At 42.4% G+C, this 22,513-nt stretch overlaps 1 protein-coding gene across 1 annotated transcript in view; it reads left to right on the top strand.

Annotated features, from left to right (window-relative positions):
- Nucleotides 1-7,529, top strand: part of CYP2U1 (cytochrome P450 family 2 subfamily U member 1) — a 33,166-nt gene extending 25,637 nt beyond the window's left edge. Inside the window, exons 4-5 of the mRNA XM_080642917.1 lie at nucleotides 4,378-4,545; nucleotides 5,250-7,529. Of these exons, the coding sequence (XP_080499043.1) occupies nucleotides 4,378-4,545; nucleotides 5,250-5,428 (347 nt within the window). The 3' untranslated portion in view covers nucleotides 5,429-7,529. The remainder of the gene's footprint in view (nucleotides 1-4,377; nucleotides 4,546-5,249) is intronic.
- The last annotated feature ends 14,984 nt before the right edge of the window (nucleotides 7,530-22,513 follow it).

Raw genomic sequence — 22,513 nt, 5'->3', positions numbered from 1 at the left:
AGGTATGGTCAATTTGCATCTTTCTCTTTTATTAGTGTAGATTTCAGGCATAACTGTTCAATCTGAACACCCATAAAGTATAAGTGAAGTAACCAATTTATTTTTTGTTAAGAATTTTTTCAATCTCATTACTTCTCAAACCAATTTATACATTAGCACATGGAAAAATACCACAAAACCTCTGCTAAAACTTCACCATAGATGGATGTTACTTATATGGATAAAAAGAAGTTTCTTGGTTTAATTATATATTATTAAAAATCTTTACTGTTCAGATTATTACAGATGTTTCTCTTTTTTCCCCCCATAGCTCCCCTCTACTCGGTTCCCACCCCACTCCAGGCCTCCCCTACACACTGACCTCGTCCATTGGTGTAAGTTCTTTGTCCAATCTCTTCCCGCACCCCCAAGAATTGTCAATCTGCTCCATTTCCATGCCCCTGATTCTATTACATTTACCAGTCTGTTCTGTCCATCAGGTTTTTTATTCATTTGATTTTTAGGTTCACTTGTTGATAGATATGTATTTGTTGTCACTTTGTTGTTCATAATTTTTTATCTTTACCTTTTTCTTCTTCTTCCTCTTCTTAGAGAATACCCTTCAGCATTTCATATAATACTGGTTTGGCGGTGATGAACTCCTTTAGCTTTTTCTTGTCTGTAAAGCTCTTTATCTGGCCTTCAATTCTGAATGATAGCTTTGCTGGGTAGAGTAATCTTGGTTGTAAGTTCTTGCTATTCATTACTTTGAATATTTCTTGCCACTCCCTTCTGGCCTGCATAGTTTCTGTTGAGAAATCAGCTGACAGTCGTATGGGTACTCCCTTGTAGGTAACTGTTTTTCTCTTGCTGCTTTTAAGATTCTCTCTTTGTCTTTTGCCCTTGGCATTTTAATTATGATGTGTCTTGGTGTGGTCCTCTTTGGATTCCTTTTGTTTGGGGTTCTCTGTGCTTCCTGGACTTGTAAGTCTAGTTCTTTTACCAGGTAGGGCAAGTTTTCTGTCATTATTTCTTCAAATAGGTTTTCAATATCTTGCTCTCTTCTTCTGGCACCCCCATAATTCTGAGGTTGGTACGCTTGAAGTTGTCCCAGAGGCTCCTTACACTATCTTCATATTTTTGGATTCTTTTTGCTTTTCCGGTTGGGTGTTTTTTGCTTCTTCATATTTCAAATCATTGACTTCATTCTTGTGATCTTCTAGTCTGCTGTTAGATCTCTGTATATTATTCTTTATTTCAGTCAGTGTGTGCTTAATTTCTTATTGGTCCTTTTTCATATCCTTGAGGGTCTCACTAAATTTCTCGGAGGTTTCTAGAAGATTCTTGAGTAACCTTATTACTGTGGTTTTGAACTCTATATCCAGTATTTTGCTTTCATCCATTTCTTTCATTTGTGACTTGTTTCTTTGTCTCTGCATTTTGGTTGCTTCCCTGTGTTTTTTTCTATGTACTAGGTAGCTGCTAAGTCTACTTGAGTTGATAGATTGGCCTTGTGTGGTAGGTGTCCTATAGGGCCCAGTGGCTCAGCCTCCCCAGTCACCTGAGGTGGACGCTCTTGGTACACCCCTTTGTGGCTGTGTGCACAGTCTTGTTGTAGTTAACTCTTGATTGCTGTTGGTATCACTGGGAGGAATTGACCTCCAGGCCAGTTGGCTGTGATGATCAGCTGTGTCTACACTGGAAGAACTGTTGTGCAGGAGACACCCTTATGGGGCAGGACTTGCTTTAGTGGGGCTTTGGTGATCACTGAGTCTGCCCCTTGAGTGTATCTCTTATGGATGTGAAGAGTTCTAATCTGGTATGGTCTCACTCTGACCACTGGGTACACTGGCTCTTGGATCTCCAAGGCGGTGCAAGGTCAGCCACTGTCTGGGGCCACCCAGCAGGAGCTACAGAGACATCTGCAGATTCCTCCTCTTTATATGGGGTTTGGAAGTGCCCAGATGAGGCCCAACTGTGAAGCAAGGCAGGCTGGTACTGTTGGGCCTTGGTCCTTCTTTTGGAAGCTCTGGGGCTCTCTGACCCAGCTGCAGTTTGACAGGTTTTAGGTGGAGAAAGGACAGGCCATTCATATGCAAAAGCTTCTGTGCACAGCTTGGGTGGGGTTATAAATTGGGTGGGGTGGGGTCTCTGGGAATCACCAGAGTGGAGCAAACAGCAATGGCTGCCAGTCAGCCCTGCACCGGAGAGGTCCCCGGGTCTCCGTGTCCCGCGTCCCCGTGCAGGAACAATGATCGCTGCAAGCACCTCTGAGAGAAAGCCACCCTGGTGTTCCTGTTCCGATGTCAGACAGTCCAGTTTCTCCCCGTATGTGTCTGGGTCCCCCAGGGTCTCGCCTAGAATTGAAGTTCAGAGCAAGCGGAAGCTTGTATCTCCCTCCTTATTAAAAAAGCAGCACATCCAGGTGCCAGCACTTTCTACGCCTCCGTACCTCTTACCAGTCTCAATGCACCTTCTTCACCTCTCTAGTTGTGGAATGTCCACTCAGCCAGCTTTCCCGCGGTTCTGGGTGGTAGTTGTTCTGCGTTTTAGTTGTAATTTTGATGTGGTTGTGAGAGGCAGCAAGTATAGGTGTTTACCTATGCCCCTATCTTGGTTCTCCTCAGTTTAATTATATTGATAGGACTAACAAAGAAGCCAGAATGAAAAGATTACTGTTCAACCGATCCTTTACTTGAATCACCCATAGTTCCAAAAAAACTATGTTTATAGAAAGAGGTTCGAGTAAATACTTACATTCTTTTATCTGAACAATAATTCACAAACAACATGTAACATAGACTGTCTTCACAGATCACTTTATCTTGAAACTTAAATCTTTATATGTACCAAAACAGCAGTTATCACTCAATGAAGCAACAATTTCATGGAGAGGATGCATCAGATTCAAGATGTATTATCCAGCAAAAATAATAAAATGTGGAATTTTAGTAAGGATGCTTTGTGAAAGTGAGAGTGTCTATATTTGCAACTTCAAGATATATATGGGTGAAGGCAAAAAATACAACAGATTATCCATCTTATGGCCTTTTCTTGGTTCTTGTCATCATATTTACCAAAATAATTACTACAATAGCATGGCTTTAGCTGAACTATTATTGAAGAACAAAACACTGGTTTGTGGAACAATAAGGGAGAGCCATGGGTTGCCAAAACTACTAAAAGTAGCTGGCCACATGAACAAGTTCTGGCTCCAAATAGCTGGCCAACAAGATGTTAACTTGGAATTATCCCACTTCAGTTGTTACAATTCTGCAACTGAAGCATAAATATTAAAGAGTTAGAAGAGCCCTTTTGATTCTAAGGGTACCTGTTTCAACCTCTCACAGTGAAATGTGTCCTTTTGGTTATGCCCTTGACATACAGGGTGGGGAAAATGTAGGTTTACAGTTGTTCATATGAAAAATAATACAACAATTAATAAACAATAATACAAGAATAAACTATGTTTCATGAACTCCAACTGTAAACCTGCTATTGCCCACCCTGCATAGGCACTCAGATTCACTCGTAACAAGGAATTTACCTCCTGGGAGACAGCTCATGATGTAGAGGCTTAAATTAGTTATGAGACTGTTGTAGGAGGCAATCACTTATAAATGGCATTAGAGCATTTAACAATTTCTTTGGTACAAATTAAATTCACCGTGTGTGCAGTATCTTTTGGGCATCTCTTAAAGTGCATATGAATTTTTCAGCCAATTAAGAGGCAATGCTGACTTCTCTGTACATCCCTTTACCTTAATTACCTTTCTCATTATTGTGTAGACATAAAAGACTGTAAAATATAAAGTTTTATACAAGTACTAGAGGCCTGGTGCACGAATTCGTGCATGGGTGGGGTCCAGCTGGCCTGCCCCAGCAGAAGGAGGGGCCGCTGGTGGTTGGCAGGCCAGCCCCACCCCCGATTGGGGTGGGCGGGCGACCAGAGGGGGGATGACCAAGGGGGAGGGGTCAAGGGCAGTTGGCGGGCCAGCTCCGCCCCCTGGCCGAGCTCCAGGTCGAACTCCTGGTGGAGGGGAAATTTGCATATTAGCCTTTTATTATATAGGATCAGGAATTTCTATTCTTTGGGAAAGTTTACCTGGTATGCCCTGTGATTTCTATGTGTTTTCTTTTCATTATAATGTTGTTATGGTTTGATCTAATGCATTAATTCAACATCTGTTGAAACAACTCTCAAGCTGGATCCTGGGGTAGTATGGAGAAAGAGATGCCAATTGGTAAGGTCTTGCCCCTGCCTGCAAATACCTCAAGGTTTAGTCTCAGCAAATTAAGAGCTTGGTATGTCACTAGGTATTTTTTAGATAGTAATGTTTAAAGAACTATTAGTAAAAAGCATGCTGAATGACACTGGTTTTTGTTTGTTTGTTTTAGTGCTCCAAGGGTATATTATTCCTAAAGGCACAGTGATACTACCCAACTTGTGGGCAGTGCACAGAGACCCAGCCATTTGGGAGAAACCTGATGATTTCAACCCTAATCGATTTCTGGATGATCAAGGACAACTGATTAAAAGAGAAACGTTTATTCCTTTTGGGATAGGTGAGTTAACTTTATTTTCTTAATGGCATAATTAAAAATGAAGTAGAACCAAAAGAATATTTTATTATTTCATAATACTGTTTTAAAAATGTTTCTTTCTGGGCAAGCTAATATAAGAGATAAATCATTTAGATAATACATCTCCACTATGTTCATTTCAGATTTTAAAAACTAAAGGAAAGCAGTTTGGTTTAAAATCTTTAAATATGCCTAGGAATCTTCATCTCTGAACTGCTCTGGTGATTGTTTGAGTGCCAGGGAACTGCTGGAGTTCAGAGCAGCTTTTGACTGATGGCTGGTGGGTGAGAGGGGTTCTCTATTCTCAGCAGCCGCTCCTTTAGGTTCCTAGAGAACGAATACTCCGGAGAGTCTTAATCTGATTTTCTCCCTAATCATCCAGGTAAGAGCACAGGAAAGAAATAAGTAGGTATATAAGTAGGAGGAGATAAGAATCAGATCTGTCTCTACTTCCTGTCTAGGATGAAAATAGATTTTTATGAGTAGGAGTTAAAATGTGAGCTTTATATGTAAAAATTCTAATCAGCATTACTGTGGGAGGTCATGTGGCATATGTGGCAATTTTATTTTAAAATTCTATATCTGTATTTAAAACAATTTGGATGTTTCATATAAATGTGTCCTTTTAGAGACAGGAAAAGAGGTGGTATTATAATGCTTAATTTTTTTTTCTGCTCTTATTTTAGGGAAGCGGGTGTGTATGGGAGAGCAGCTGGCAAAGATGGAACTATTCCTGACGTTTGTGAGCCTGATGCAGAGTTTCACATTCGCTTTACCTAAGGATTCTCAGAAGCCCATTCTGACTGGAAAATATGGTCTAACATTAGCCCCGCATCCATTTAATATAATCATTTCAAAGAGATAAAGAACATCTCTGAAAGGAGATGGTGAACAGGATGTAAATACATGTCTTTGTAAACACATTCTTCTTTCTACACTTGACAGCGGATCCAGCAACTTAGTGGATCCAGGGTAGGCTCAGGTTGGAGACTAAAAAGAGGGTAGAACATATGGGAGCTTTCATCTCTGGGCTCCTCAGCCATTTTAGTAACGCCTGTCTGTGACTTAGGGAATGGGGCTAGAGGACTGGGATGGGAAGCAGGAGATCTGGATTTTATTCCCAATGAGCATTTCTACCAATGAGCATTTCTTCTCATCTCAGTGCCTTAGTCATTTCATGTGGTAACAAAAATTGCCTTCTCTCTCTCAGCATTAACGAAGGTCAAATGCCCTATATCTTTCCTAACATCACCAAAACACTGCTAAGTTCTGAAGAACACTTTTAGCAATAGAAGGAAGACCAACCTGTTTCAGACCTGTTACAACATCAAAGTGGAGCTCAGACTTGAATACTTTGTCAGAAAAGGATGTGAGTTTAGACTGAGTTAGAGCTTTCCTTGCCACAGATCCTATGCCAGTTGCGGGGTGGGTGAGGGTTGTTCTTGTAAATCTTTTTATGATTTTAGTTTTTACTTTTTGTAGACATGAGAGGAAGTGGATCCTGGTCCAGTAATGTTGAGGAAAGGTCATAGTCTGAATTTATATGTCTACCTTCCATTTCAACTACATGACAGTCAGACTAGCTGAAGACGTGGCTTCATGGCAAAATTCCTTTCTGCTGAGTTTACTTGCAAAGATATAGCTCTACCTTTTGCCTTGAGCACTAAATAGTGAGCTTGGGAATTTTGATACCAGGATTCAGATTGTAGTGAATTCTTCTCTATTCTCCCTGCTACCAGGCCTAATGTATTGCATCTTTAAATACTATCAAAGACAGTAAGAAATTATTATTTGTATTAAAATAACTAAATTGTTTCTTAATAAAGAAGGCCCCTGAAGAAGAGCAGTTCTCAAGAAAGGTAACGATCTCTTTCAGGGGGTGTTTGGAAATGTATGGATGTATTTTTGGTTATCACAATGATGGGGATGCTACTGGCCTTTTGCTGCCTTAAGGCCCGGATGCCAAATGTCTGAGCAATTCTGTACAAGAACTGTCCTGCCCAGTATGCCAGTATTGCTCCCAATGAGAACACAATCCAAAGAATGATGAGCCTTTTCCTTTATTCATCCATAGTACTCCTTCCTTATATAGAAGTAATCATGATAATAATATAAACAACTATATTTTTTAGCTTTTCCTTCTGCTGGTACCATATTCAATGCTTTACTTGTAGGCATACATGATCCTTACAGATTATTAAGAGGATGCCATTTTGTAGCTGATAAAGCTAAAACTTATGTTTAGGTACCTAATGAAAAGGTTCATTTCAAATTTACCCGTCTTTGTGCCTGGAGAGTTCTCTCTAAACCACTTCTCTGTACTGCCATCACTTGATCCCTAGCAGTCTACCTACCCCTCTGCATTTTCAATATGGACAAATGAAACATAGGCTAATCTTTAGGTGCCTTGAGGATTTTTGTTAATTAATAAAGAAAACACAACTAATAAACTAAATGCCCAGGAACAAACTGTAAGTAAATGGAGAGGCTGTGATATGGATTTTAGATAAGATACGTGTGTGGATTAAAGTGCACCCTGAGCAGGACAGTTTGTTCCTGCTCTGGAATTTCATAGGCTTTTGAATTGCACTAGTAATTTGGGATTAACAAGTTTATTACTCCTTAATTTTATACATGCTTAATTTCAACTTTCCTAACAAAACAGTTCATAGCTTACTTGAAGAAAAAAACTGTTTTATGTGTGACTATGTTGAAATCAGATGTTTATTAAACTCTTAAATATAATATCTCACAGTGTAGCACTTTAAAAACAGCTTTATATGGCTAGTCACCAAAAAGGCTATTAATGCTTTCCTTGATCATGTTGACATTTTACAATTTTATACTTTATGATTTGTTAAAATGTAAAAACTGTAGCACTTTGTTTTATAAATTTGCCTAATATCTAATTTTTAGTCTTCATCTTTAGCATAATTTTTATGCTTTTATTAAACATTTTAGTTTACCTTTGATAGTCTCATGTGTTTGTTGTTGTTTCTTGTTTTATTTTAACTGCTAAACCAAATTCTGTTTTACCAGATGTCAAGTTAGGAAATGGAAGAGGGAGTAAACCTCCAAAAAGAAAGAGATAGTCACAGTATTATATAAGCATGTAGACAGTTGGGTAATACACTTACTCTCACAACTGTATCACAGCCCAAGTTTCTTATTTGCCAAGTCAAAGTCCAGCATTATTTAAGGAAAGGATGAACCTCAACAAGCTCTTGTGGCAAAGTATTTTTAAAATTTATTTTTTAAAATTTATTTTTCAATTACAGTTCATATACAATATTATACTGGTTTCAGATATACAACAGTGCCTAGTCATTCATATACCTTATGATGTGATCACTCCAATAAATCTAGTACCCATATGGCACTATATATAGTTACAGTATTATTGACTATCTTCCCTAAGCTGAACTTTACATTCCTGTGACTATTTTTATAAGTGACTATTTGTACTTTTTAAACCCTTTTACCTTTTTCACTCATCGCCCCAATCCCTCTCCCATCTGATGACTATCAATTATCTTTATCCATGAATTAGTTTCTGTTTTATTTTGCTTTTTAGATTTCACATGTAAATAAAATCGTATAGTATTAGTCTTTCTTCGTCTGACCTATTTCAGTCAGCATACTATGCTTTAGGTCCATCCATGTAGTTGCAAATGGCAAGATTTCATTCTTTTTTATAGTTGAGTGATATTCCATTCTATATAAGTACCACATCTTCTTTATCTACTCATCTATCGATGGTCACTTATGTTGCCTCTAGTTCTTGGCTACTGTAAATAACGCTGCAATAAACATAGGGGTGTATGTATCTTTTTGAATTCGTGTTTTGGATTTCTTCAGATAAATATCCGGAAGTGGAATTGCTGGGTCACATGGTGGTTATATTTTTAGTTTTTTAGGAACCTAATACTGTTTTTCATAGTGACTGCACCAATGTACAACACCAACAATGCACAAAAGTTCCCTTTCCTCCACATCCTTGCCAACACTGTTTGTTGATTTATTGATGATAGCCATTCTGACAGCTGTAAGCTGATACCTCATTATAGTTTTAATTTGCATTTCTTTGATGATTAGTGATGTCATGAAGCTTTCCATCTGTTTTCTTCTAAGAGATTTATAGTTTTAGCTTTTATGTAAAGTATTTTTATCCATTTTGAGTTCATTTTTGCACATGGCATGAGGTAAGGATCGAACTTCATTCTTTTACATGTGGATACACAGTTTTCCCAGTACCATTTGTTGAAAAGACTATCTTTTTCCCATTGAATGGTCTTAGTACCCTTGATGAAAATGATCTGCCATATATGCAACTTGATAAACACTATCTTTTAGAATAATGAACCATAAAACTGTTTTGTACTAACAGCAGAATGAACAAATGAAATAAAACAGAAAGCACAGACTTATATATTCTAGTGTATAAATGTGGCATCACACTATGAAGGGACAGGAAACAATATTTAAAAATCAGAGCTAGTAACTGGTTAATTACTTATAAAATTAAAGTAACATTTTCCCCACTTTCCACATATCAAAATTAACCCCCAAAAGTCTAAAAAGTAATAATAATGTATCTGTATATATCTATGTATGAGACTTTTGATATAAGAATGGGGAGCTACTTTTCTAAGCATAAAAAAGTAGTTGCTCAATCATAAAAATAAAGCAGAATGGATTTAATGATGTAAAAATAAAAAACTATTGCCAAAAAATAATTGGCAAACCATAAAAAATTATTGTATCATCTTTGGCAAAACTTTAATATCCTTAATGTACAAAGTGTTAATAATTTGATTAGTAGAATATCCTACTTTTAAAAATAAGCACAAGATACAAAAAATAAATTGAAAATACAAATGACTAATATATGAAATAATATTTAAATTCTTCAAAAATGCAACTAAACCGTAAGATACTATTTTTTACCCATTGGAATTTAAAGGTAATTTTACAGAGGAAAATAATTGATAAGTGAAATGCATTCATATACTATTGGTGGCAATATAGACTGGAACTACATTTCTGGATAACACTTAAGTGTAAGCACAAAGGTCATTAAAGTATCTGTTTCTAAATGAATGGTTTACCAGACTCGATCCTGGAACAAAATACTATATTAAGGGAAAAACAACAATAGTGAATCCCAATAAAGCCTGGAGTTTAGTTAATAGTATTGTACCAATTTAATTTCTTATTTTTTGGCAAAGGTACCATGGTTATGTAAGATGTCAAAATCAATGGAAGCTGGGTGAGGGGAATATGTGAACTCTCTATACCATCTCTGCATATTTTCTGTAAGTCAAAAATCATTGTAGGACAGTGAACAGCATGGTGATGTGAAGGACCTCCAGGTCTCTCCTCTTGAAGTTACAAGTTGGACAACTATAATTCTACAAAGGATTCCCTGCTGACACTCATTGAGACACCTGAATGTGGGCATATCTGAGCAAATGGCAGAGACAGGACAGGGGGTGAGGATAGAGACAGAAGCCTTGTGCAGTCTGGTGCCTACTCTGGCCCCAGCAGACAGGATAGCAGTGATCAGTTGGGATGTAACCTCCATGAGGCAAACTAGAGGGGCAGAGGCAGTAATTGGGCCTGGGTGGCTGGCAGGCATTGAGGCTGGGCCAAGAAGCAGAGTAGCAATATAAAGGGTTGCAGCATTCCTTATCCCACTAGCACCAGACAGAGGATTTAGCAGAGCTGGGAACCAGCCCACCCCACCCACCTGTGGCCTAATCTGGCCGTAAAATCCTTACTTGGCTGAAAAAAGGAACTGGAAAAAACTTTTCAGCTTATGTCGTCTGTGAACAGCATGGTGATGTGATGGTCTGTACCCTTGTGTCTAAATCCACTGAAGAGAAACAGAGTCCCAGATATGTGAACCAGTTTGCCCTTGCCCACCTTTCCCCACCCATAGCAGCATAGCCTGGTAGAGGCAGCTGGGTCCACTCAGACTGAGCAGCTCTGGCTGGTGGCTTTTGGCTACAGGAAGGCAGCATCAGGAACATACAGAAGACCCATACCCCGCCATTTCCAAATCTAGTGACAGATACAATGAGATAGAGACAACCCAATGTAAAGGGGACGCCCACCTCCTTCGGAAATATGGAGCGTTTTTCATGGCTGAGGTACAGCACTCCAGAGATTCCAGAATAAAAATTTGTGCTTTAGCACCACCTACTGGAAAACAAAAGAAAAACCTCTACTTAACAACTTGCTAAACACTGAAGTGGTGAGTAATTTTTTTTTTTAAGTTTCCATTCCCACAAATCCTCAGGCAGAGAAGTAATCCATAAAGCACAATGAATAACCAAGTTAACAAGGGCATTTAGAAAAAAAAAATCTCCAGAAAATAAAGGCATTGAATACTGTGACTTAAGTGACAAGAGAATTCAAGATTGAGGTTTAAAAAAAAAAAACAAAACCCTCAATGAGGTACAAGAAAACTCAGAAAAATAATTCAACACGCTCTAAAATAAAATCAATAGACAAAAAAAGTATTTCACCAAAGAGACTAAAACTATAAAAAAGGAACTAAACAGAAATTCTGGAGCTAAAGAACTCAAAACAATGAGATCAAGAATGAACTAGCGAGCTTATGAAACTGAGCAGACCAGATGAAGGAAAGAATTAGTGGTATAGAAGACAGAAATTTAGAAATGACCCAGGTGGAATAAGAGAGAATCGAGAGTAAAAAAATAAATAAATAAAAAGAAAGAACTCTACAAGAACTACCTGACTCCATTAGATAGAGCAATATAAGAATAATGGATATACCAGAAGGAAAAGAGTGGGAGAAGGGAACTAAGAGCCTATTAAATTTTATTAACCAATCTTACCCCAAATAATTTCAACAAAATGCTAAGAATAAAAGAGTCTATTCAAATAAATAACAGAAACTTCCCAAATCTATGGAAAGAATTGGATCCTCAAATCCAAAAAAGCTAATAGAACACCTAATTATTTAAATCCATAAAGGCATTCTCCAAGGCATAATATATTAAAACTGTCAAAATTAATGACAAAGAAAGAATTCTCAAGGCCAAGGAATAGAAGATGAGAACATATAAAGGAAACCCCATTAGATCATCATCAAATTTTCCAGCAGAGACCCTACAAACTAGGAGACCATGGAATCAAATATTCAAATTATTGAAAGAGAGAAATCCTCATCCAGTAATAATATGTCCAGTAAAGTAACGCTTTAGATATGAGGGAGAAATAAAGATTTTTCCAGATATACAGAAGTTGGGAGAATTTACCACCACAAGACCTGCCTTATACTAGTAAGAAATGCTGAGACTTCCAGTCAAGATGGTGGCATAGATAAACATGGCACTCACATCTTCCCACAACTATATAAAAATTACAACTAAACTACAGAACAACCATCATTCGGAACTGCCTAAAATTTAGCTGAATGGAAGTCCTACAACTAGGGATTTAAAGAAGCCACAACGAGACTGGTAGGAGGGGCAGAGATGTGGAACACCCACGTGTGACAGATAAAAATTGGGAGGGATAACTTGCCTTCAGAGGAGTGAAGGGTATCAGTCCAACACCAGGCCCCCAATCCCAGGGTTCCAGTGCTGGAAAGAGAAGTTCTCATAATTGCTGGCTGTAAAAACCAGTGGGGGTTGTGATGGAAGCTGCTGGAGTCCCAGGCAATTCTTCTTAAAGGGCCTGCACACACACTTACTTTGATTCACTCCCTCTGAGCTCCAGCACTGGGGTAGCAGCTGAAAAGGCACCAGGGACATTTGCAGAGGAATTGAATTGTCTGGAATCAGGGTGAGAGCTGGTGGGGGGGGGGGGGGGGCGGGGGAGCTTTCTCCCAGACAAAAGTGCTGGCAGAGGCCATTGTTCTTTTGATGAGCCCTCCTACAACAGAGCTGGCAGGAGGGTGCCATATCTATCACTATTTACTCTGCCCTGGTGATTCCCTGATATCTCCACCCCACCAAATTCGAAGGCCTACCGAAGCAGTTTCTAGAGGCTTTTCCATAAGAATAGCCTGTCTTGGAGCATGCTTCATACTTTTACTAAAATCTCTCAAACAAGCAGCATCTGGTCTCTATGTACCCCATACCTCTTGCTAAGTGGCCCTAGACCTGACAGTAGAGGCAGCCAGCCTTGGTTCACAGCTTGGCCTCTCCCAGGCAACTCCAAGCCCAGCACAAAAGCAGCCAGCTACAGATTTCTCTTTACTTCACGCTGGATGGTCCTAGGCAAGGCAGAGGTGGTGGCTGACTTTGCACCTTCTGGGAGGCCCCAAAACCAGTGCACCCAATGGACAACTTCAGAGGCACATTTGGTGGACACCAATGCCCTGCTGACACAAGTCCTACTCCATCAGGTTGTCCCCTAGCAGCTCCTCCACTTTACTCGCAGCTAGTCTTTGGAGCTGATCAGCCTAGGGATCAATACTTCCTGATGATACCAATAGCAATCAAGGCTCAACTACAACAGGACAGTGCACATAGCTCACATAGAAGTGCACCTGGAGTGCCCAGCTTAGGTGATTGGGGAGGTTGTGGCATTGGGCTCTACAGGACACCTACTATACAAGGCCACTCTATCAAGTCTGGGAGACATCGCAGCTCTACCTAATACATAGAGACAAGCACAGGGAAGAAGTCAAAATGAGGAGACAAAGAAATAGGTCTCAAATAAAAAAGCCAGATGAATCTCCAGAAAAAAGAACTAAATGAAATGGAGAAAATTACCAGATACAGAGTTGAAAACAATGGTTATAAACATGCTCAAGAAACTTAGTGAGAACTTCAACAGCATAAAAAAAAAAAAAGACACAAAAACCATAAAAAAGAACCAGACAGAAATGAGGAATCCACTAACTGAAATGGAGTAGATGGGAAATCAACAGTGGAGTAGATGAAGTTGAGAATCAAATCAGCAATTCAAAATATAAGGAAGCAGAAAACATTCAATCAGAACAGCAAAAAGAAAAAAAAGCATCTAAAACATGAGGATAGTTGTAAGGAGCCTCTGGGACAACTTCATGCATAATAACATTTACATCATTGGGGTGTCAGAAGGAGATGTGAGAGAGCAAGAAATTGAAAACCTATTGAAAAAACAACAATGGAAAAGTGTTCTAATCTGGTGAAGGAAATAGACATACAAGTCCAGGAAGCAGAGTCCCAAACGAGATGAACCCAAAAAGGCCCACATCAAGCCACATCATAATTAAAGTGCCAAAGGTTAAAGACAAAGAATCTTAAAAACAGCAAAAGAAAAGCAGACAGTCATCTACAAGGGAGCTCCCATAAGGCTGTTAGCTGATTTCTCAACAGAAACTTTGCAGGTCAGAAGGGATTGGCAAGAAATATTCAAAGTAATGAAATGCAAGGACATACAACCATGATTACTCCACCAGGCAAAGCCATCATTTAGAATTGAAAGACTTATAAAGAGTTTCCCAGACAAGAAAAAGCTAAAGGAGTTCATTACCACCAAACCATATTACAAGAAATGATCCCCAGTAGGGGTGTGCAGTAGGCAGCCAATCAATGATTCTCTCTCATCATTGATGTTTCAGTCTCTTTCTCCCTCTCCCTTCCTTTCTGAAATCAATAAAATATATTTTTAAAAAAAGAAGAAAAAGATAAAAAATATGAATAATAAACAGACTGGCAATAAATCCATATCTATCAACAATTACTTTAAATGCAAATGGGTTAAATGCTCCAATCAAGATATACTGTGGCTGAATGGATAACAAAACAAGATCCTTATATATGCTGTATACAAGAGACTCAATTCAGATTGAAAGACACACAGAGACTAAAAGTAAAGGGGTGGAAAAAGATATTTCATGAAAATGAAAATAAAACAGGTGAAAAAGCTAGGGTAGCAATACCTATAACAGATAAAATAGACTTTAAAACAAAGGCTATAATAAGAGACAAAGAAGGACCCAGTAACTCCACTTCTGGGTGTTTATCTGAAGAAACCCAGAACATTAAATTGAAAAGACATATACACCCACAAGTTTATTACAGCATTATTTACAACTAGAGGCCCAGTGCACATAATTTGTGCACAGGTAGGGTCCCTAGGCCTGGTCGGCAATCAGGGCCGATCTGTGGGGTGACCAGCGGGGCGATTGGGACCCCTGCTTGCTCCCGCCTTGGCCTGGCACCGCCTGCTCACCTGCTCCACCATCCCGCCTTGGTCCCGCTCTCATTGGGCCCCATCAGGGCTGGCAGTGCCTCCACTGCTGCCCGCTGCCAGCGCCGCATCACTGACACCCACCATGTTCCATGCCACCCCCTGGTGGTCAGTGCACATCTAACTCCTGGTCAGTTGAACTCCTGCCCATGGGAACAATTTGCGTATTAGCCTTTTATTATATAGGACTAGAGGCCTGGTGCACGAAATTCATGCACGGGGGGGGGGGGGGCGGTCCCTCAGCCCGACTTGTACCCTCTCCAATGCGGGAGCCCACAGGGATTGGGCCTAAACTGGCAGCTGGACATCCTTCTCACAATCCCGGATCTCTGGATCCTACCGCTCACCTGCCTGCCTGCCCTAACTACTCTCCCCTGCCAGTCTGATCCCCGTAACTGCCCTCCCCTGCTGGCCTGGTCACCCCTAACTGCCCTCCCCTGCTAGCCTGGTCACCCCTAACTGCCCTCCCCTGCCGGCCTGGTCACCCCTATTAACTATTTTTTAAAATCTTATCCCCTTCACACACAATTGTATTTGACTTCCTTATAGGCTTCTCCCTCTCACACAATTTTTCTCTCTTCTTTATGTAACTGTTTCCTACTGACTCATCATTTATAAACTTTTCTTTCCTCCTTATTTCCTACTTCTGTTCCATCATCCTTCTTCCCATCTTTCTCCTACCCTCCCTCCCTCCCCACATTCCTTCTTTCCTTTATCTTTACCCTTCCTCTCCCTCCCCTTTTCCTTCCTTCCCACCTTATTTTTCTTCACTTCCTCCCTCGGACCTGCTTTGCTCCCTGCCTCATTTCTTCCTTCTTCCCATTCTCCTTTTAAGCTCTACTGGCTCCCCTTTGAAACTTTTCTTCTCTCCCTCTTTCTCTCTCATCCTACCTTTCCCATACACTATTCTCTACTTACTTTCACTGTTTTAATATCTATCTATCTACCTGCCTAATTATTCACTATCATTTGTCTTTTTTCTTTTCTGACTCCTACTTTTAAAATCTGTCTCCAGTACACAACTATACTTGATTTTCATTATAGCTCCTACAGTTCACTCATACATCCGCTTTCCTTTATTAATTCTGTTCTCTACTGACTCCTTTATAAAGTTCTTCCTACTGCCTTCCCTTCTTTCCCATCTTCCCCCTCCTCCCTCATTCTTTTACTCTTTTTACAGGCTAATTGAAAATTCTATGCTTTTCGTCCTTAGTACTGACTGCTTTCCTCTCTGGGACCTGTAGCCGCCTCTGTTTGGGCACTCGGCCCCCTCTCGCACCAGCTTTGAGAGGCCGAGCGACAATGCAGCTGTGTCTTGCCTACCCTGGCCCGCGCCTCCCTGTTCCAAGTTGGGGGAGGGTCCAGCCAGCAAGGCCAGTGTTCATCACGGGGACTGCTGCATTATATGCGCGCGTGTGCATTCATGTGTGTGTGTGAGGCTTTTCTCCCATTGAGTGCTAAAGGGGGGGGGGGGGTGGAGGCCTTTCCCAACCCCCGGCGTGCCCGCTCCCACACCTCGAGCGGCTCTCGGTCTGCTCCCCTCCAGAATTTGCAGGTGATGGGCGTGCTTGCACAGGCACGGTCAGGCTTGGCTTGTCCTGGGGGCGGGGGGCTTTCCGTCCAGGATGCGAGCTCCCATCTGGGTTGGACTGGGCAGATGAATGAATGGACAGCTGGAGAAAGCGGTGGCGGCTTCCCTGTGGTATGAGGGTCGCCTGTGCACTCTCTGTTGTCATGCCCAGGCTCTTCCTTTGTGGTGTTGGGTCCACACCCTCTCGGATTTGTGTGTGTGACCCCTCCCGCAGGTCACCACTGATGCATGCACCCCCCCAGTTGGCGTCTGTCGACTGCACCCCAAGAACCGGCCTTCTGCCATGTGGGTGTCACCCCTCGGTTGCCCCCACCTCAGGTGGTGTCCCCGGGCAGAGTGCTCTTGGATGGGGCGCAGTGTCACGGGGGTATTTGTCGGATGCATGCACCCAGGAGAAAAAGAGGACTCTGGCACTGGGGGCAGGGAAGTGAGCCTCACGCAAGTACCCATGCTGTGTGTGCACCTGCTGGTCTGTCACTATGCAAATTGGTCGTTACTGGGACACCGTAAGGGCCAATTAGCATATTACCTCTTTATTTGTATAGATGGCTAAGATATGGAAGCAACCTAAGTATCCGTCAAGAAATGAATGGATAAAGAAGTTGTGCATATATACAATGGAGTATCACTCAACCATAAAAAGGAATGAAATCTGCAACAACATGGATGGACCTAGACCAGCCGTGGGCAAACTACGGCCTGCGGGCCGGATCCGGCCCATTCGGCTGTTCTATCCGGCCGGCGGAGCCAAAAGAGCGGAGGGTTCTCTTGCTCTCCCCTCCGCTCCTTCACCAGCAGCAGTGTTAACATGGCAACGTCGGGAAACACGGCCGCAGCTCCTTCTTCTGAGTGGGTGGATTTATATCCGCCCATTCAGTAGAAGGAACAACCTCTCAATCTTTCAGAGGCTCCTTGTAATGCCCTCGGACGCGTCCTCCAACATCACCCTGGGAATGCGTAGACACGTTATCATGGTGATGTAGGGAGACACGCCCCTGGAGAGCACAGTATCAGAGCCTTTCTGAGGTAAGATTAAGAGCTCTACTCAAACACAATTTTTTCCTGTTCCCACATTCTGTACATCACAATGACTTGTTAATAAAACAACAAAGACTTTCAGCTTTTAGTCACTTCAACTGGTGGCCTGTCCTTTGTCACAAAACCCTGAAACAGCACCAGAAGAGGTGCAACTGGAACTCATCAATCTTCAGTCTGACTTTGTCCTAAAGGAGAAATTCAGCTCTCTTGAACTAAGAGACTTTTATGCTTCACTTAATGAAGCCACTTTTCCAAACATCCGGAGGATGGCACAGAAGATACTGGTGCTGTTTGGGTCAACCTATGTTTGTGAGCAGACATTTAGCGTCATGAACATCAACAAAGCCCTTCACAGATCCAGCTTAACTGACGAACACCTCAGATCTATCCTGAGAATAGCCACAACAAAACTAACTCCAGACTTTGATGCATTAGCTAAAAAAGGAGACCAACAACACTGTTCCCACTGAAGTTGATGTTTTAAAGACCAAAAACCTTTCAACCCAGTCTACATTGCCATCTACATCTACGTACCGGGCATAATTTGGAAGTTGCACTAAAGAAAATGTTTAATTTACTGTTTAGACATTTTGTTCTTTTCTATTTGTTTTAGTTTTAAATTATTTTATTATATTTAAGTTTAATTTGAAAGGCTTTTGTACCTTTCCTTTGTTAAGCAATTTTATTTTGCCTTTGCCATCTTCAATATAAGGTATGTTATTGTGCTATGATTCCTCCATTTTTTGAAGTTTCAAATTATAATAATTAGTGTTTACATTCTTCTTGTTAAAATGTTTGAAATGAATAAAACTATTGAAATAAAAAGAAAAAAGACCGTACCCTTTTATGTAATGATGCTTACTTTGAATTTATATTAGTTCACACAAACACTCCATCCATGCTTTTGTTCCAGCCCTCTGGTCCAGTTTAAGAACCCATTGTGGCCCTCGAGTCAAAAAGTTTGCCCACCCTTGACCTAGATGGTATTATGTTAAGTGAAATAAGTTAGAGAAAGACAAATGCCAATAATGATTTCACTTATATGTGGAATCTAAAAACCAAAATAAACAAACAAGCAGAATAGAAACAGACTCAGATAACATTTTGAGTTGCCAGATGGGAGAGGGATTGGGAGGTTGGGTGAAAAAGATTTTATTTCGAAATAAAATTAGTAGTTACAGAATATTCATGAGAATGTAAAATACTGCATAGGGAATATGGTCAATAATCTATACTCATAATAGCCTAGGGCTGTCATGACCAGGATGGATGACCAAACAGTGGGCCCCTGGCCACCGTGGCACGCAGGCAGGAAGGGTCTGTGGGCTCTGGGGTGTGGCGGGCAGGAGAGATCTGTGGGCCCTGGGCTGCGGAGGCATGCAGGCAGGAAGGGTCTGTGGGCTCTGGGCCTCCGAGGCGCGGCGGCGGCGACAAGGGTCTGTGAACCCTGGGCATCTGAGGCGCAGTGGCGTCGGCGGTGAGAAGGGTCTTTAACCCCGGGCTGCCGAGGCACGCAGGAGGGAAGGGTCTGTGGGCTCTGGGGTGTGGCGGTGGGAGAGATCTGTGGGCCCCGGCCACCGCGGCACGCAGGCGGGAAGGGTCTGTGGGCTCTGGGGTGTGGCGGGCAGGAGAGATCTGTGGGCCCCGGGCCGCCGAGGCATGCAGGTGGGAAGGGTCTGTGGGCTCTGGGCCTCTGGGGTGTGGCGGGTGGGAGAGATCTGTGGGCCCCGGGCCGAAGAGGCATGCAGGTGGGAAGGGTCTGTGGGCTCTGGGCCTCTGGGGTGTGGCGGGTGGGAGAGATCTGTGGGCCCCGGGCCGAAGAGGCATGCAGGTGGGAAGGGTCTGTGGGCTCTGGGCCTCTGGGGTGTGGCGGATGAGAGAGATCTGTGGGCCCTGGGCTGCAGAGGCATGCAGGCAGGAAGGGTCTGTGGGCTCTGGGCCTCCGAGGCGCGGCGGCAGCGACAAGGGTCTGTGAACCCTGGGCATCTGAGGTGCAGTGGCGTCGGCGGTGAGAAGGGTCTTTAATCCCAGGCTGCCGAGGCACGCAGGAGGGAAGGGTCTGTGGGCTCTGGGGTGTGGCGGTGGGAGAGATCTGTGGGCCCCGGCCACCGCGGCACGCAGGCGGGAAGGGTCTGTGGGCTCTCGGCTTCTGGGGAGTGGTGGCAGGAGAGATCTGTGGGCTCTGGGCCGCTGGGGCGTGGCTTCGGCAAGAATGGTCTGTGAGCCCTGGGCCTCTGAGGTGCAGTGGTGGCGAAAAGGGTCTTTAACCCTGGGCTGCCAAGGTATGGAAGCGAGAAGGGTCTGTGGGCTCTGGGCCACTGGGTTGTGGTGGCAAGAAGGGTCTGAGGGCCTCGGGCCGCCAGAGTGCTGTGGAACTCTGGGTCTTGTGCTTTTGGGGGTGTGGCCGGCCTTTAAGCTAGACTGTGACAAGAGGGAGGAGGGAGCCCCATTCCTCGCAGAATCCACTGTTGGGAGGAGGAAGCCTGCCTGCCTGATCGCCCCTAACCACTCTGCCTGCCTGCCTACCCGAGGGTTCCCGGATTGTGAGAGGGTGCAGGCCAGGCTGAGGGAACCCCCTCCCTGTGCACGAATTTTGTGTACTGGGCCTCTAGTATTGTAATAACTATATATGGTGCTAGATTTATTGGCATGATTACTTAGTATGTTATATAAAGGTATAATCATGGGGTTGTACACCTGAAACTAATATTGTATGTCAACTGTAATTTAAAAAAAACAAAAACCCACCCATGGCTCTTGTAAGTCTATAGATGTAAACATTGGGAATCAATGTGTGAAAGTTGCAGTTCTGGGGTTTCTTAGTAAGAATGCCTAAGTAAATTAATCTACTTAACCTTTATAATATTAGTAAAACAATTAAGTTCCAAATTCAGACATTTATAACGTTTACTGGAAACCACCCCCTATTTTTTTTTTTTTTTCGTCTAACAGCAAGCAACTTTCTAAGGAGTATGAAAGTATGAAATGAGTGGGAGCCTTGAGGTCAGAGTGGGTTAAAATCTGAACCTGGCCAGTTATTAGGTAGGTTACATTTTTTTTAAAAAATATATTTTATTGATATTTTACAGAGAGGAAGGGAGAGGGATAGAGAGCTAGAAACATTGATGAGAGAGAAACATCGATCAGCTGCCTCCCGCACACCTCCCACCAGGGATGTGCCCGCAACCAATGCACATGCCCCTGACCGGAATCGAACCCGGGACCCCCAAGTCCGCAGGCCAACGCTCTATCCACTGAGCCAAACCGGTTTCAGCAGGTAGGTTACATTTAATAAATGATTTAATTGTTTGGAACCTTGATTTCTTCACCTTCGGAGGAGAATAGCAGTGGTAGCCTTTGGGTTGTTATGAAGAGAGACAAAACAGCATAATGGTTAAGAACACAAGCTCTGAAAACAGACTTTTCTGGGTTTGAATTCTGCCTGTGCCGTTGGTTAGCTGTGTGACCTTGACCAAGTTTCTGAACCTCTCTGGACCTGTTTCCTTACATGTAAAAGAGGGGTACCTTTAGTACCTATCAAATAGGGTTATTGTGAGGATTTAATGAATTTTCTCAGTAGAGGAAAAGATAAAAGTAGATTAACAGCTGCTAACACAATCAAAGCTTAAAGTTTGCCAGGGTAAATTTTTTTCTAAAAGCTAAAGATGAAGTTATTTGTAAAATTGTTCAGTGTTATTGGAGACTTTACCTTATCCTATATAATCCTATATAATAAAAGCCTAATATGCTAAGTGTCTGGTCTTCCGTTCAACCAATCTAAGCGTAATATGCTAATGATATGCTAAGGCCACTCAACCACTGCTATGACATGCACTGACCACCAGGGGGCAGATGCCCCGACCGGTAGGTTAGCTTGCTGCTGGGGTCCAGCCAATAGTGGCTGAGCGAGATGGGCCAGACATGCCCTGGATCCCTCCTGCGGTCCCTCCCTGGCTGGCCAACCTCCCATGTCCCTCTCCAGCCCTGATCATGCACTGGTGGGGTCCCTCGGCCTGGCCTGCGCCCTCTCGCAATCTGGGACCCCTCGGGGGATGTCAGATAGCCAGTTTCAGCCAGATCCCGCAGGCCAGGCCAAGGGACTCCACTGGGACACGAATTCGTGCACCAGGCCTCTAGTGTGTTTTATAAGAGAATATCTTTCAGTGGATACAGCAATACATGACTGCCCTTCTCAAACTAAGCATATATTTTATGCTTATCATATGACTAATTTCCTTGAAAACTCTGCTGACAAGTGTGGTAATGTCAACCCTCATTAATTTTGCAGTAGGTTAGCTTTTGGTTGAACTTTCTGGGCTTTGCTCTTGGGCCACCCTGCGTAGTCACATGAAATCTGGTTTTCTGCCATATGAAATCTAAAAAGCACTCAACAAAACACTGTTTCCCCAGTAAGCCAGAAATCATTACTTTCCCACAAATAGAAGGAAAATTCCAATGTACTCAGTGAATCCTCCCCCATTAGTGTTCCTGATTAACACACACTGTTCTTGGGTCACTGTATCTATCACACGACAGTGTGAAGACAGTGTCAGCTCCACTCTGCCTGCTACCTCACAAAGCAGGATAACTGGAAGGCTTTGATACTTTTTGTATACTGCCAATTTGTTGGAAGGAAAGGGCCAATTGCACTCCCTGCTTCTGCCACTCTGAGAGCCTACCACCATGTATATTTTAAAATAATGCTTCTTCCCCTAACTGGTTGGGCTCAGTGGATGGAGTGTCAGCTTGCAGACCGAGAGGTCCCAGGTTTGATTCCGGTCAAGGGCATGTACCTTGGTTGCGGGCACATCCCCAGTAGGGGTTGTGCAGGAGGCAGTTGATCGATGTTTCTCTCTCATCAATGTTTCTAACTCTCTATCCTTCTCCCTTCCTCTCTGTAAAAAACCAATAAAAATACATTTAAAAAATAAAATAATGCTTCTTTGATATCAGTTTTTTAAATATTACAATTAGCCATTTATAGGACAAAACAAAGTAGTCATTACTTACTCCATTCTCTGTGCCAGCCCTCTGCTGTCTCTGAGTTGGTTCAGTGACCAAGCTCATGCTTCCCAGCACTCCATTCTGCAGAAAGGAAGCATGACC

The sequence above is a fragment of the Plecotus auritus genome, assembly GCF_963455305.1.
Source record: "Plecotus auritus genome assembly, chromosome: 1".
Taxonomy (NCBI): Eukaryota; Metazoa; Chordata; class Mammalia; order Chiroptera; family Vespertilionidae; genus Plecotus; species Plecotus auritus.
The sequence above is the reverse complement of the archived record's forward strand: the minus strand, read 5'-3'. Positions and strand labels throughout refer to the sequence as shown.